Raw genomic sequence first — 14,451 nt, forward strand, 5'->3', positions numbered from 1 at the left:
CTGGAGCCTGTTTCAGAGTCTGTGACTCCCTCTCTCTCTGACCCTCCCCTGCTCACACTGTCTCTCTCTCTCTCTCCTAGAAATAAATAAAACATTAAGAAAAAAAAATTAAAAAAAATAAAAATTAAAAAAAAACTTCTCCAGGCAATTCTAATTATCTCATGTTTTCATAATTGCCAGAACTGAATTACTTTTGATTTTCTTTATGAACCAGATGTTACAGGGCATTCTTCACACTTTGGGTAGGTCATAGGATGAAGCACAGACAAATGGGCTGTCACAGCTCCCAGAGCGGCAGGGTCTCTGGAGCACTGTGAGGTCACAGAGGCAGATGGTGAGGAGAGATCCCGGCTTGCGGGTGGCAGGGGTGGTGAGCAGGCAGAGGAGGACGTCCACAGAGAGCTGGGTGGGGTTGGCTGGAACACAGGTACTTGGGTGCACAACAGGGCCTCTCACAGGGGTTGAGAACCTCATATTGTTAGCCTTTGAACCTTTGCAAGCTCTTGAGTGGAAATGAATTATGGAAATGAAGGAGAGCAGACTGGCACGGCAGCTTTGGAGGTAGAGGAGTGGGCGTACACTCGTCTGGGGGGTCATGCTGGGCACTGGGCTATAGCAGTTTGGAAACTAAGGGGGCGCAGTAAGCCTGGATCCTCCCACATGGGCCTGCTCCTTGCCCTTCAGCCAGCTGGGCAGCCCATTTGCACAGTTAGATTCCCCTCTCCCAGCAGAGAGGAAGGGCAGGCTGTTTTCTCCACTCAAGGAAATTCCGGGCATGCGCATTTCGATATTAGTCAAAGGAGGCCATTTCTTGCCCCCTTCCCTGCCTTACCTCTTGGTAGTGGTGGTCCCCTTATGCAGCTCCTGGGAGTCTTCTTATGTGGCTGTCTGCTCTAGCTGATGACACACACAGCACTGGACCAGGGAACCCACGGAATTCTGCCCCGGGGCCTCAGTCTTCAGCTCTCTTTGCTCTCCTTTTCATAGAACCTTCTGGCTTTCATTCCTGACCCTCATGTCCCATTGCTCCTTTCTCTTCTCTCAGGAGGAGAACAAGGAGGTAGTCCAGGGCCCTGTGTGGGGATAGCTCAGTCACTGTGTGTCCAGGGCCCTCTGAGGGGCACAGTTAGGAGGGCTGAAACGTGTATTAAAGAGCAATGCTCCCTCACCCCTGCCACAGTGTAGATACTATGGAGTTGGACAACACAAGCATTCCTGAGAAGCTCTGCCCAGGGCATCTTTATCTTTGCAAACCAGAAATAGATTGCTGGTGAAATAAAATTTTGTGAAGCTGTTTGACCAGAATGCAGCAGTACATTGTAGCGCTCCTATGGAAACTCTGTAAAACTAGCCAAATTTGAAAAACGTGGTGTTCAGAAATGCAGTTGTGGGTGGTCAGAAGCTGCTTAACTTCAAAGAACACATGGGTCTTGAAGGGAGAAAGGGCACACATGCAGGTACGCCTCCTCCACTCCCCTAGCCTGTGCTGACAGGTGACGGGAAGCTCCCTGGCACCCACATGAGCCAGCCCAGCTGGTGCCAACAGTGGTCTTGTCCTGGTATCCAGCAGAGGCACTCATATTTTGGTGACAGTGAGGGTTCTCTTTATTCCTCTTCACGTGGGTAGTAAAAACTGAGTTCCTGGCCACATGTTCTGAGAACAGGAGGAGGATGCTAGGAAACCTGATCATCACACATGGCACTCTCTATCACATGGGAGCAAGCTGACTGTCTGTGACCCTCCTCAGTGTGAACACTGAGCCAAGGCCCGGCCTGTGAGCATGTCATTGTGTGTGACACATGTGTGTGCATGCAGCTTCCCCAGAATTATCTTCGCTCTCAGTATTTCCATTAACATTGGCTATAAATCTCCCCAAATAGGGAAAAAAAAAATCTTCCTAACTGAGCTATGTCCTTGTTAGGAGCAACTTTTTCTGTGACTCACTTCTTAGTCTGCTTTAGATGACCTTAATCTGGATCTCACCTTCTCTCAGCTGGACTTTGTTTGATCCTGGGGTCTCTCCTCTTTTCCAGAGCAACATATACAAGTAGCTTAGAAGTGGCTTCACACTCTCAGAAGGATGACGGAAGTATTTTAAGCGTAACTTCTTTGAAGAGGAGTGTGCTGTTTTGGAAAAGTTTTATTTCTTACTCCATGGCGGTTTTATTACAAAGTTGTATCAGCTAATTTGAGAAGAGGTTCAAAGAGCCATATCCCTTTTATGGCGTAAGCACAGCATTGCTTTATATAGCACCATTCATCTGGAGGAACCCCAGGGGCTTCACACCTTCTACATACAAATGATTCCATCCACCCAAAGTCATCAGGTGTCTCTCAGGCAGAATGTGGGCTTCCTTAAATTTCACTTCTCCTAACAGCTCAGAATAAGAAATTAAGCCCTACCACCTTCTAGCAAATTACCACTAACATTAGCAAATTGACTGCCAAAGCGCATAGAACAGCACGCAAACTTGAGAAGGGGCTTTTGACAAAATCTTGGAAAAGTAAAAGAAAAAGACAAAAAAAAAGAGGGAGAAAGGTACAGTTTCTTTTTAATCTTCACTAATCTTGCTGAAACACGAGATGCGTGCTAAACATGGAGCAGCTCAAGGCAGTTCTTGGCAGTGGACAGCTTACGTCTATATCACATGGTAACTGCTGAGGGATGCCCTCACCCCACCTGTGCCTGGGGACAAATTGGGCATTTCTCTGTGGTTGCTCTGTTTGGTGACCCTCTGAATAAAGGGATGTGTCTTACTTGCCTGTAGCCTGCTGCAGGGTCTGGCACGTCGCAGTGTTCCATAAATTCTTGGAAGCACAAGTATGCAAATACCAGAAAGAAAAAAAAATCAGAAGAGCAGAGTGAAAGGAACAAAAGTCCAGGACGCAATGCCAAGTTTGTGATGATAAAAATGGAGGAAGGAGCTTGAATTGCTGTAAAACTAAAACCCGGGAATGTCTTGGTTGATGTGTGATGTAGTGACATCTCACAAATTTAATTTGTGAATTAGAAGGTTGGGACATTCTGTTTCAGTATTTAACACCTGACAAGGCCAAGGAAATCATGGCTTTTCAAGTAATTCTGAACCTGAGAGGGTCCATGTTCTAATAGGAAATCAGTAAATCATAACCTCCACAGTGGTGCAGAGTAAACACTGCCTTGAAAACTGATTTCAGTTGAAATGAGCTGTTGAAACCATAAGTCACACCTCTGATCCTCTGAATTAGTCAGGATACAGGCTGACCTCTGATGGAAAGATCCCCAAACATGGTGGCTCAAGTAAGGTACAGTTTCTTTTTCTCACGTCACAGTGCAGAGATTTGTTTTACATGGTCATCCAAGGAGCAGGTTCCTTCTTCTTTTGCTCTGAGTGGGATCTTGAAGTGGAAAAAGCTTGCTCACCTCCACCCCCTCTGCCATTCAGGCAGAGTAGAAATGGGTGTTAGTATTTCTTCCCAAATGTCATTATGAAACAGGGTCCAGAATTGCACAAGCTACTTTCACATGCATTCTGATTATTGAAGTTACAACACATGGCCATGGCTACCTGCAAGAGAGGCTGGGAAAGGAAATCTCTAGCTGGATGACCTTGACCCCAGTTGAAACTTGGAATATTATCACTGTCCAGAAGAAGGAGCAAGGGGTGCACTTAGCTTTCTCTGCCATCTTTGTGGGCCCTGCACATTTGTGGTTAGGCAGCCTCCCCTCTGTGGCCCACTCACCATACCTGCAACATGGCAGGATGTGTTTCCCCAATGACTGCCAACTCTGCCATGTCTCTGTGAGGCAGGCCCATATCTATGTCCAACTGTGCCCAACTCCAGCTCTGTGTCTGTGTCCAACAACTCTGTGTCCAACTCCATGCCTTCACTTGGCCTGGTTCCTCCACTGTTAATGCTCTCCTCATAGAGTAATCTTTGGGATTTTCCCAGTTATCCAGGCCCAGCCACTATTAGCAATAGGATTCTTGACTATGTGAACCCTGAACCTCATATCCTGGGGAAAATAATGTGCAGGGGAAGCCCTTTCAGCCAGCAGCTTAGCCCAGGCTCAATCCTGAGAGGTTGGTTTGATTGGTCCATATGTTCATTCATTCAGTAGGTATTTTGAGCAAGTTATCTATATCAGGCCAGAGGTCAGGATGCAGCATCTGAACAAAACAGGCATGGTATCTGTCCTCATGGGGCTGATACTCCAGGGGGTCCTCCCTTGGTAACATATAGTTAGAAACTGTGTAAACCACAAGTATTGCCTGGAAATCTCTAAATAAGAGAAAATGGTTGAATCTAAAAAACACAGGTGAGTTGTTTGTCCACATTCTTCACCCCAGCTTGCTGGGATCTCTGGAGGAGAAACACCTAGCCCTACCTGCCATGCCACCCTCCGCCTATGCTCCAGGCCCCACTCCCAGAGAAGCCAGCATGACTTAGAGCCTAGTCAGCAATGTGGTGTAACAGAGGCACATTTGTCAAAGCCTGCTGCTGCGGTGATCTCCATAAAAGATGGAGATGGCGCTGCTGTGCATGTGTGAGCACCCATGGCTCCACAGGGTAGGACATTAAGCCCACAGTAAGATTTGTGTGCTACATCTGAGTAATGAGCCATGAAATTGACATTATAAGTTTAATTATTATTAATGCCTTGCAAGGGTGGCTGGAGTTAATTATCCTGTAGGCATCCCAGATGTATTTCCCTTTTCCTTTTATTTCTTTTCCTTAATGTCTTGAGCCCATAGAATCCCGACTCAGTGACAGTGTTTGAATAGGATTCCTCCAGAGGGGAGCACATGTTTGAGAGGTTATAAGGAGCAGAGAGGAAATGGCTGCACAGAAACCCACTCAGTTTCCTTGGGCTGGGAGGGTCCTCAAAAGTACTACCTCAAGGCCGTGTCATGGACTAATTAGTTAATCTTATAAAGAGCTTTGAAGATGAAAGGCACCTTGGAGGTCTGAGAGCCACCATTTCAGAGCATTTTTTAACAGCGAGAACGCTTCTTTGCTTCCCTGAATAAACTACCTCTCAGCACCATCCCTGAATTTTATTGTTGCCCTCAGAAATGTGTCCTGCATCTCAGTTTTGCTCCCTCAGGTGCTGATCTTGGCAGCAGCCAAGATCTTGGCAGTCTAGAATCTAGGGATTCTCAGATGGGCTGGGTTCCCTCTATCCCCCTTCCCTTCCTATAGCTCTCTCCTTCCCCTCGCCCTCTCCTTGGCCACCCATGGGTGCAGACCAGAGTGTGGCTGAGCCAGCCAGGCTCTGCTGTGTGCTCTGAGCCCCATGATCTGACCTCAGGTCATGAGGTAGTTGTCCCACCCCGACTGGGCCGCCATGGTGAGGATGTGTGCAGATCACTCCTGCACTGCTTCTGTGGCTTCAGATACATCTGGCCGCTCTCTTTCCCTGGTTCACTGACTAGAACAACTGCTCTTTTGCTCTTCCATGTAGAGCTGGGATTGGCATCCTTATCCGGGATCTCTGTGAGGCATGCTGGTTTACAAGTGGTAAATGACACTTGTCTGTCATTTCTGACTTTCCCCATTTCTGGTCCCCACCCAGTCCCTAGCTCAGGAATCAACTGAGCCCAGTTAAATGAACAGACGTGCATAAGACAGCTACCATGTGCCAGGAACTCTCCTGTTCAGGGCCTCGGTTTAGTAGGGACTGGTGTGGTGGGGGTGTGATGGAGAGGGGCTCCCGGGACATCAGAGAGCACAGCCTACTACTTCTGGGTTTAAGAGGGAGAGATTGGAGCCTAGGAGAGAGCAAAGCTTCAGAGGTTCCAGAAGCATGTGCTCTTTGTGAGCGAGGATGCTGGCCCCAAGGCAGCCGGGAAGAGCAGTGGGGGCTATGGCTGGAAACTATGTTGAGGCCAGTGTTAGGGCATCCTGAATGCCACGTCATGGAACTTCGTGCCCCTCCCTTAAGGTAGTAGGTAGTCCCTGAAAGCTCATGAGCCTCAGGGTGGCAGTATCAGCTCTGTGTTTGGGCATTTAGCTTCACAGTGGGCTGACTGGGGCTGGGGACTCACTGCTGAAGGTTTGCAGTGGTGTGGGTGAGAGAGAGGAAGGGCCTGGCCCTGGGGGTGGAGGCATACCTGGTACCTTCCTGAGATCCTTCCAGTGGGGTCAGTAGGACTTGAGGACTAGTGCTAAGTGGAGGGAAGGGGTGGGTACGTGGGTCACAGAGGGTGCGGGCCTGGCAGTGAGCGAGCATTCCTTGGCCAGGGTGAGGAATACAGGGAGTGTAGACTCCAGGGACAGCTGTGGGGTGTCCATATTGAGAAGTTGAGCAAACAATTAGATTGGAACTAAGTTCCCCACCTGGCAGGGAAGTTGAAAGCACAGAGAGAGGCAGGTAGAGTCTAGGCCATGAAAGGTGTTGGGCTAACCAGGAGCTCTGGGACCACAGTGCTTCGATTGGAGGGGCCATGACCATTCTAGAGAGTCCACGAGAGGCCAGGGCCCCTGAACATCAGCAATATGTGCCTCACAGGAACTGAGAAGACACACTACTCAGAAACACCAGGAGGTGGGAATGGCCTCAGGTTCTCTCACTATACCCAAGCCCTTCCCTGCACTCCAGGCAGGTCGGGGCCAGGATTGCACAGCATGAATGAGTGGTGTTTGTGTCAACCGAGCAGTGGAGCTGGTGGTAGGCAGGCCAGAGTATGAGTGTTGGTGTCCCCAGTGCATGAGGAATACAGGGAGGTCCACACATTCAGACAGCATGCTAGTGCACAGACGGAGGTACAACCCATAGAGACAAAAGCATGGATCTGGCCCTTTTTGCTTTCCTTCATTATCCGGAGTAGTGAAAACAACCAGCAGCCTCAGTGTGTGGTTCTCCAAACATACCTTTTGGGCACCGCCCCCTTAGTCTGGGGGATGGGTGAGTGAAAGGAAACAGAGTCTGTGGCAAAGTGAAGGGTTCTTTTTTGCACCAAGCGGAGGCCCATTTTCAAGTTTGACGGAGGGTTCTCTCCTTACTGTCCCTTTAACCCCTCTTACCTCTCAGTAGGTATCTCAGCTTCTCCATGTGCTCAATAGTGAAAAGACTCCCGTCATAGAAATCAATGTTATATTTAACTTTTAAAGTTGTGATAGACTAAGTTCAAATAGAAGAAAGCTACTCTACTTTTTGTAAATTTAACCTCACAGTCTGGGGCAGGGATTCTGAACAGGGTAATTATTTGCTGTGGGGGCTGCCCTGTGTTTGTAGAGTGTTTAACATCCTCCCTGGCCTCTACACTTTAGTTGCCAATAGCACCCCACCTCCCAGTTGTGACAACCCAAAATGTCTTCACACGTTGCCAAATGTTCCCTGGGGGACAAAACTGTCCCCAGTTGAGAACCCCTGGGCCGAGGGCTGACTGGTCTTTGTGTGGCAGTAAAGTTCTTCTGGTGATTCACAGCCAGTAGCCCTTTCCATTCTCGTCTCATCATAGCACTTGTGCTGCAAATCACCCTTTTGCTTCAGCCCTCTGAAATTGGGGCCTGTTATAGGCTATTGTGCTTACAGTACAAGCTAGCCAGGATGGGTATTATTGGAAGCAAACTGATTTTTTTTCTCATTGAGTTCTGCAACGAAAAATCCTCTGGTGTTACTGTTTAATTGGTTAGTGGTGGCTGTTTGTCAATTTGCCAGCAGGCTCTCTCTTAACTGCTGTCATTTGACATCGCTGAAACATAAATGCAGAGTGATTGAGTTGCCAACATGCTATTAAGTCCCCTACAAAGAGCTTTTCGATGTACTACTGCTTCAGGCTTTTATGGTTCTATTGATTGATTCAAATACTAAAGAAAGCCTTGGCATAGACTGCCCTGGTAAGAAAATGCAGCTTCTGTCAGGGAAATTGTTGGGTATTGACACAGGGACAGTGGTGGGTTTTCCTTTGGTTTTCCTCTGGCAGGGACTTGGCCCCTGACAGAGCTTACTCAGTTGATGGGTGTTGCCTACCCATGCAGAATAGTGGTCACTGGTCTTTATGACATAGGCCTGTTAAGTTGGAGGAGCCCAGGAAGTAGATAGCCACATCAGATTTCAGGGTAGTTCCACTGACTCTTATTTCAGAGGAGCAGAAGATTGCCACAAGTTTGTTTTGGTTTCAGAGCCAGTCACTCACCATTTGAGACCGAAGATGGCAGATGACTTTTGAAAGGGTTGGCTAATCTTTGACAGGATGACAAGAACATCCCATGACATTAAGAAGATACTAGTTTATGGTCTTGAAATTGTGCTTTTGGACTAGACTGCCATATGCATCAAAAATCTGTTTGTCATTGGTGTCTGTATGGGGTTGAGAGGCAGTTTGTGACAGTCAGGGACCACTTAGAACTTCTAGTGCACTGGGGACCAATGTCCTGGGGTTGGCCTCCACCTTCCATCGTCAGACTGCCCCTCTGGGCTGGACATCACAGGTGCATGCCATTGGTTGTAAGGCTGTGAGTGGAAAAATCCCACAGTCAGTGTGGATCTGTCCCCTTGACCTGGGAACCCCCTTGGGACATGTTCTGAGTTGTGAAGTTTCAGAGATGCAGTATGAAAATTTTATTGGATAATAATTGTTGGAAGTCTGATAGTTAGAAATTGCACTCAGTGGAGGACAATTCAACACAGTAGTGGATGAATATTCCAGAGCCACCCCATGTGGGTGGGAATTCTGCGATCCTTATTGAGGATTTGAGCCAGTAACCTTCTGTCTCTCTGTGCCTCAGTTCCCTCACCTATTAATGATGACAGTTTAGCTCCTGCTTCAGAATTCTTTTCAGCAGAGAGAGTTAGTTCCTGTGGAAGGCCCCCCTTTCATGTGCACTATTTGAGGGAAGACTGCCATTACGGGGACCATCTTGTATTGGCAGAGCCATGCACTTGAGTATTCCCATACAGAGATGTCTGTTCCTTTGAAGTACTCCCCACTCTAGAGCATTCTGTATGTGCCCACATAGCACGAGAGCCCCCTAACCTGGGCAGATCTAACCAGGCAGGAGGAAGGCCACGTTGAGTAACCTGATGCTATGTTTTGCTTTCAGACTCTTTCCCAGCTTCCCTATGGGAAAGCGCTCTACAGTTATGAGGGGAAAGAACCCGGCGACCTCAAGTTCAGCAAAGGTGACATCATCATCCTGCGGCGCAGGGTGGATGAGCACTGGTACCACGGGGAGCTGCATGGAGCTCATGGCTTCCTGCCCGCCAGCTACATCCAGTGCATCCGGCCCTTGCCGCAGACCCCGCCCCAGGGCAAAGCACTTTATGATTTCGAGATGAAGGACAGAGACCAGGACAAGGACTGTCTGACCTTCACCAAGGTAAGGGAGGTCTCTGTGAACACTGCCAGTCACCCTCCTCAATTCCAACCTTCCTGCCAATTTCAATTCTGGCTCCTTCTTGAGATCCACTCATCCTATTGTGCCTCTGTAAGTGGGGAGAGCAGTTGTTCCTATTTCCTGAGTTTTTGTTCAGTGGAAGAAGAAGGCACGCAGCCTCACAAGTAGCCCCCCCTGAGAACTGACAGGGCACTTTCTGGGTAACAGACACAGGACCCTCTGTCATCTGAGTCATAGTGTCTCAGTGATGACTCAGGTATGAAAGCGTGAAGTCTCTCCAGGACATGTAGGTCCTGGGAGAGGAGGCTTATCAAGGAAGGCTGCTGCAGAGACCCCCTTTTGTCTCACAGGGAAGTGGCGGTAGGGCCCGGCAACCAGCATGCCACAACCCCGTCCTCTGAAGTACCAGAGGGCGTGTGGACACGTGTGCTTAGGGCCAGGATGGTATTGCAGAGAGGAACTCTGGTTGGTGACAAACTAGATAGCATTTACCAGCAGCATTGTCCTGACAGAGCCCAGTGAGATGCAGAGGGACCTGGCTGGTAGCCATCCTGGGCCTCTGAGGTTGGAAGGCATGGAGCAACCTGAGGTGGTGGCCCTATTCACCTCGATGTTCCATTCCCAACCATAACTGACAAGCTCCGTTCTCATCTGTGGACATGCCTCCTTCCTTGTTTTCACACTTACACATAATCCTCTTTGTGCTGGGCAAGGTAGGGGCCCCTAAAGCACTTTCTACCCAGTGGCAGTAAGAGCAGTTGCCCAACTTTACCAGCATGCTCACGCTATATCTCAACCCCCAGGTAGTTGGAGCCCATCTTGCTGATGTTGAAACCAAAGCTCCATGAGACTGAGTCACTCACCTGAGGCTGGTGGCCTGGCCTCTCCTTCTGCCTTTCATGTTGTTTCCCCTCTGTCCTGCTTCCCTCCCTCCACCCCAACCCTGTGTGTGCGTACACGGTTGTAAATAACAGCTAGAACTCTCAATCTCTGACTTTAAAGCCCACTTCTCTCTCACTTCTGAGAGGCCATTGTTATTCTCTCTCTCCCCATCTGCTCAGTACAGAACTTGGCTGTGGTACTGAGCTCTCTGGAGGGCTGCTGGAGTGCCATGCACACCATTTTTGAGCAAAATTGGCATGTCCTGTGCATGGCTGCTATTTATGTCTTGTTCCATTGTTCAGACTGACAGTGAATAATCTATTTTTCATTCACGGATTCAACTCTTTCTTCCTTTCTTTCATCAAGGTGTTCTAATGCTAATTCTGATTGTCATCTGGCTAATGCAGCTTCCCGGGAAGCTGCATCCAGACTTGTCTCCCCTTCTCCCTCCTCCTCTCCCTCTCCATTTCTCTCAGTCTGAGAACCAGAGTGGCAGCCTGCCTGGAGTGCAATGTCAGACAGAGGCCCCACTTTGCTCCCTTGTCTGCTCAGTGGACTCTGGAGAACCTGCCCTGAGAGGAGAATGCCCTGGAGGCCTGTGATGTTTTGTACTCACACTAGTGACCATGAGTAGGGACATCTCTCAACCTCTTGTGTTCTGGTTGGGCTCTTACTAAGGAGACAGACTCTGTTACAGCTCCGGCTTCTCTGAGCTCAGCTGGCTTAAGGGACAGACACAGCCATCCTCACAGAATCATATTAGAGGAGGCTATTTGAGCTAGGAGAGGTCAATTTGCATTGACCTCTGCAGAGCCGTAAAGCCCCCAGCCTCCCTTGACATGAGCAAAGGCCTACTTCCACACCACCAGCATAACCTGCTGTGTCCTGTGAGCCTCTGCCTGGGACACTCAACTCCAGGGTGAAGACCAGAGCCCACTGCACAAGAGGACAGAGAGGCATTTGCCTGCCTATTAACAAGATGTGTCAGCCTCCAACTCTGCAGGGCACTGTGCTACACCCAGGGAACACAGACAGACCCACTGCCTTCTAGAGCCTCAAGTGTAATAGGAGAGGCAGGCAGTAGCAAGTCAAGAAATAAGTGTTCAAAAGTCAGCCTCAGAGAACAATGCTGGTTACCCAGGAGCCAGACTAGGCATTTAGTGACATCTCCAAAATATTTTTTTTTTTAATAGTTTATTGTCAAATTAGTTTCCACATNCATCTCCAAAATATTCAGTGATAGAGCTTAATGTTTGGTATTTCAAAAGAAATAGTAAAATGTAGTCCTCATGGGGAAAATTAGAACTCAGGCCTTCTTAGATTCATTCTGTGGTTGGCATTGTTCTTAGTCTGAATCACGTTGGGGGTTACGATGACTGTGTCTGGGGTTGAGTAGGCATCACGGTTGAGGTAGCTGTGGTTGTGAGGACTTCTGGGGAGATGACATTTGAGTGGAGTTTGAGGAGCAAAGGTGTCAGTCACAAGAGGGTCTGGGGGTCTCTGGGTACATAATGTGATGATGTTCCCACAGGAAGCCAGGTAGGAAGTGCTCAGGGTGTTTTTCACAGGCTTTTATCCTTTGAATCCTGTGGATTAATGTGGAGAGTTAAAGACACCTGGGCTTTGTGTCTGTTCTGTGACATTCACCCCCTACTATGTTCACATAACCTTTTAAGGAACACCCACTTTTACCCTCCTACTTGGATTAGGGCACAACCACGCCTACCATGTACCTGTTCTGTCTGCAGCTCTCACCTCTAAATATCTTCAGACAAAGCCTCCAAAGGACATGGGTGATGAATCATGACTCTCTTCTGCTCTGTTCATATTTCCTCTTGCCCACACTGGCTTGCCTGACATTTCCCTTCCATGTGCATCTGACCAGCTCACTGTTTCCCATGCCCAGGTTGCTGGTTCCATTTATGACAACCTCCATTCATATCAAACCTCAAGTAACTCTGGGCTTGGCGTCCTTTGGGCTTGGCGTCACTGCTTCAGACCAGTTTGGTTTTGCCTGCGTGGAGTGCTTTGTTGTTTGCATGTGTTCCAGTCTGCAGTCATCAAGGAAAGAGGGATCTCTAAAATCCACGAATGGTGCTAACTCACCTTTCAAAAGCATCATTGTGATGGGATTGATTGGGTTTTAAAAGGCAGGAAGCAGCTGGGTCAAAGCAAAATTTTTACCCTCGGCATTGGCTTTTGAACAATCCTGTTAAAATTGCATTAATTAAAGTCATTCTAAAACCAAAGTCCTTGCTTCATTTAAGAAGAGAATGAATAATTACTTTTCGTAAAGCAGCTATAAAAAGCATATTTGATAACTTCTTCATAGTACCACTCCAAAAACCTGGGCATGTGCAAATGCAAAGAGTAAAGGAAAGAAGTGTACCGTGCCCAACTGAGCTCTGCCGGATGCTCCCTTCTAAGCTCACTTGAGACTTTGCTGTGTGCTGCCCTCCACATGCACAGGGAGGGAATGGGTTTGCTGGGGAGGCATCCTTGGAGCAGGGATTTTGCACTTAGGGATCCCACATGTGATCTTAGGAAAACACTTAACCTTGCTGGGCCACTTCATCTTCAAGGTCAGGACACAGATACCTACCTACAGGGGGCTGCCAAGGGCTAAATGATCCAAGTAAAGAGCTAAGCTTAGGGCTTGGCAGACAAGAGGGGACCTTGAATTCCTTTCTTTTTATAGAAGCTTATTCCATATTACCTTATTTTCATTCAACTACAAAATTCAGCAAATATGTGTGGAGCCCTGACTGTGTAAATTCCAGTTTATATGAGAACATTTTCCTCACCCTGCCAGGGAGCTGTGCTGGATATTAAGGGCCTGGGGCTGCCATGTGGTGAATTTACTCTGCAATGCTCAGGAATCCTGAGAGGCCATGAGATTTTCTCAGGCAGTGCCTGGCTGACCCGAGTCACTTTTGCACCTGGCTTACAGTAGGAACTTGAGGCTCACTGTGTTGGACCAAACCCCATAGTGGTTGCCACGTGACGCCACAGGACAGTGGGCACAGGGACAGCTCCCTTCCAACCCTCACCTCACACCCTCCCCTCAAGTCCCCAGGGATGTTGTGTGTTGGCAAAGACTCACAGCCACACTGTTGGGGTCACCACAAGACACTTCTTATGATCTTCTTATGCTACTGAATGTTTAATCATCACCTCCATAAAGTGTAGGACTTCTCTTCTATAAGAATGAACCCAGCATTAATCCTAAACTATGTTCTTCTGATGAGGTAGGCTTAGATACAAATCAGGTGTAGACAGTTTGGGCTCTAGAGTCAGGTAAGCAAGGGTACAATTCATGACACTTTTTTATTATTGCATGGTAACTTTGAGACATTTACTTAGTCTGTGAGTCTCCTTTTTTAACTGTACAGTGGAGTTAATAGGATTCAATGAGCAAAGGCATTTAGAGATCTGAGCTCAAAATAGACATTCAATAAATATTTGCTTTCTGTGCTCTGCTTATTCCTGTTTCAAGAAAAGGTGAAGTTCAGTCAGATACTTGTCACTTTCTATGTTAGCCCAGAATGTGCACAGGAAAACCAACACCTTCCTAAGACTCTTGCTACTTGGAGAGCTGAGAATTTGGCTCGGGGTTTCATGGCTAAATCTCAAGGGGGTGTGAAATCTTAGCCCCTGAGTCAACTGCTGTCCCCTTGCTGGTCACCTGGGCCTGCTCTGTGATCTCTGCTTCTTCCTGAGGGGCAATCTGGAATGCTTTTGGGGCTGGAAAGACTCAAGAAGCTAAGTGGGTTGAGCTTTTGTGCAGCCTTCCATTGGGGGCTACACTCAGAAGTTACCAAACAACCTCAGTCACCTTCATGGCTCCTGACTTCCTCCTTCCAGTTGGGCAGCAGCCCTGCAGCCACTTCACTTTTACTAAAGGGACCAAGCCTGCACACAGTGGAGGTGGCTGGGAAGGCAGTGGCAGCCTGTGGGCTGCTGAGGGATGTCCTTGCACAAGCCCTCATTTGGACATCCAGGCGGGGTTCAGAGAAACTGACGGGGAATCTTTTAGATTTTCAGGTGGAGCTTGGGGTATGTGTGAAGCTTTGTCAGGAACTATCTTCAGACCTGTGCAGAATGTGAGCTCTTCCCTCAGGACGAGCCTCCCAGCTGGTGTGCCCCCCGTCTCCCTGGCCCACTATGGGCACCGCCAGCTTGTCCCCTCAGTGGCTGGAGTGTGCCCCCACCTCTGCTCAGAAACCTCCTGGCTTCCAGGCTTC

General features: G+C 48.3%; 1 protein-coding gene across 1 annotated transcript in view; it reads left to right on the forward strand.

Annotated features, from left to right (window-relative positions):
* Positions 1-389: 389 nt before the first annotated feature.
* Positions 390-14,451, forward strand: part of SH3RF3 (SH3 domain containing ring finger 3) — a gene marked incomplete at its 3' end in the record, with an annotated part of 106,240 nt that continues 92,178 nt past the window's right edge. The window contains exons 1-2 of the mRNA XM_077768545.1: positions 390-561; positions 9,032-9,307. Coding sequence (XP_077624671.1) covers positions 514-561; positions 9,032-9,307 — 324 coding nt within the window. The remainder of the gene's footprint in view (positions 562-9,031; positions 9,308-14,451) is intronic.

This window comes from Crocuta crocuta, unplaced genomic scaffold (assembly GCF_008692635.1).
Source record: "Crocuta crocuta isolate KB4526 unplaced genomic scaffold, BGI_CrCroc_1.0 scaffold788, whole genome shotgun sequence".
NCBI classification, from domain to species: domain Eukaryota; kingdom Metazoa; phylum Chordata; class Mammalia; order Carnivora; family Hyaenidae; genus Crocuta; species Crocuta crocuta.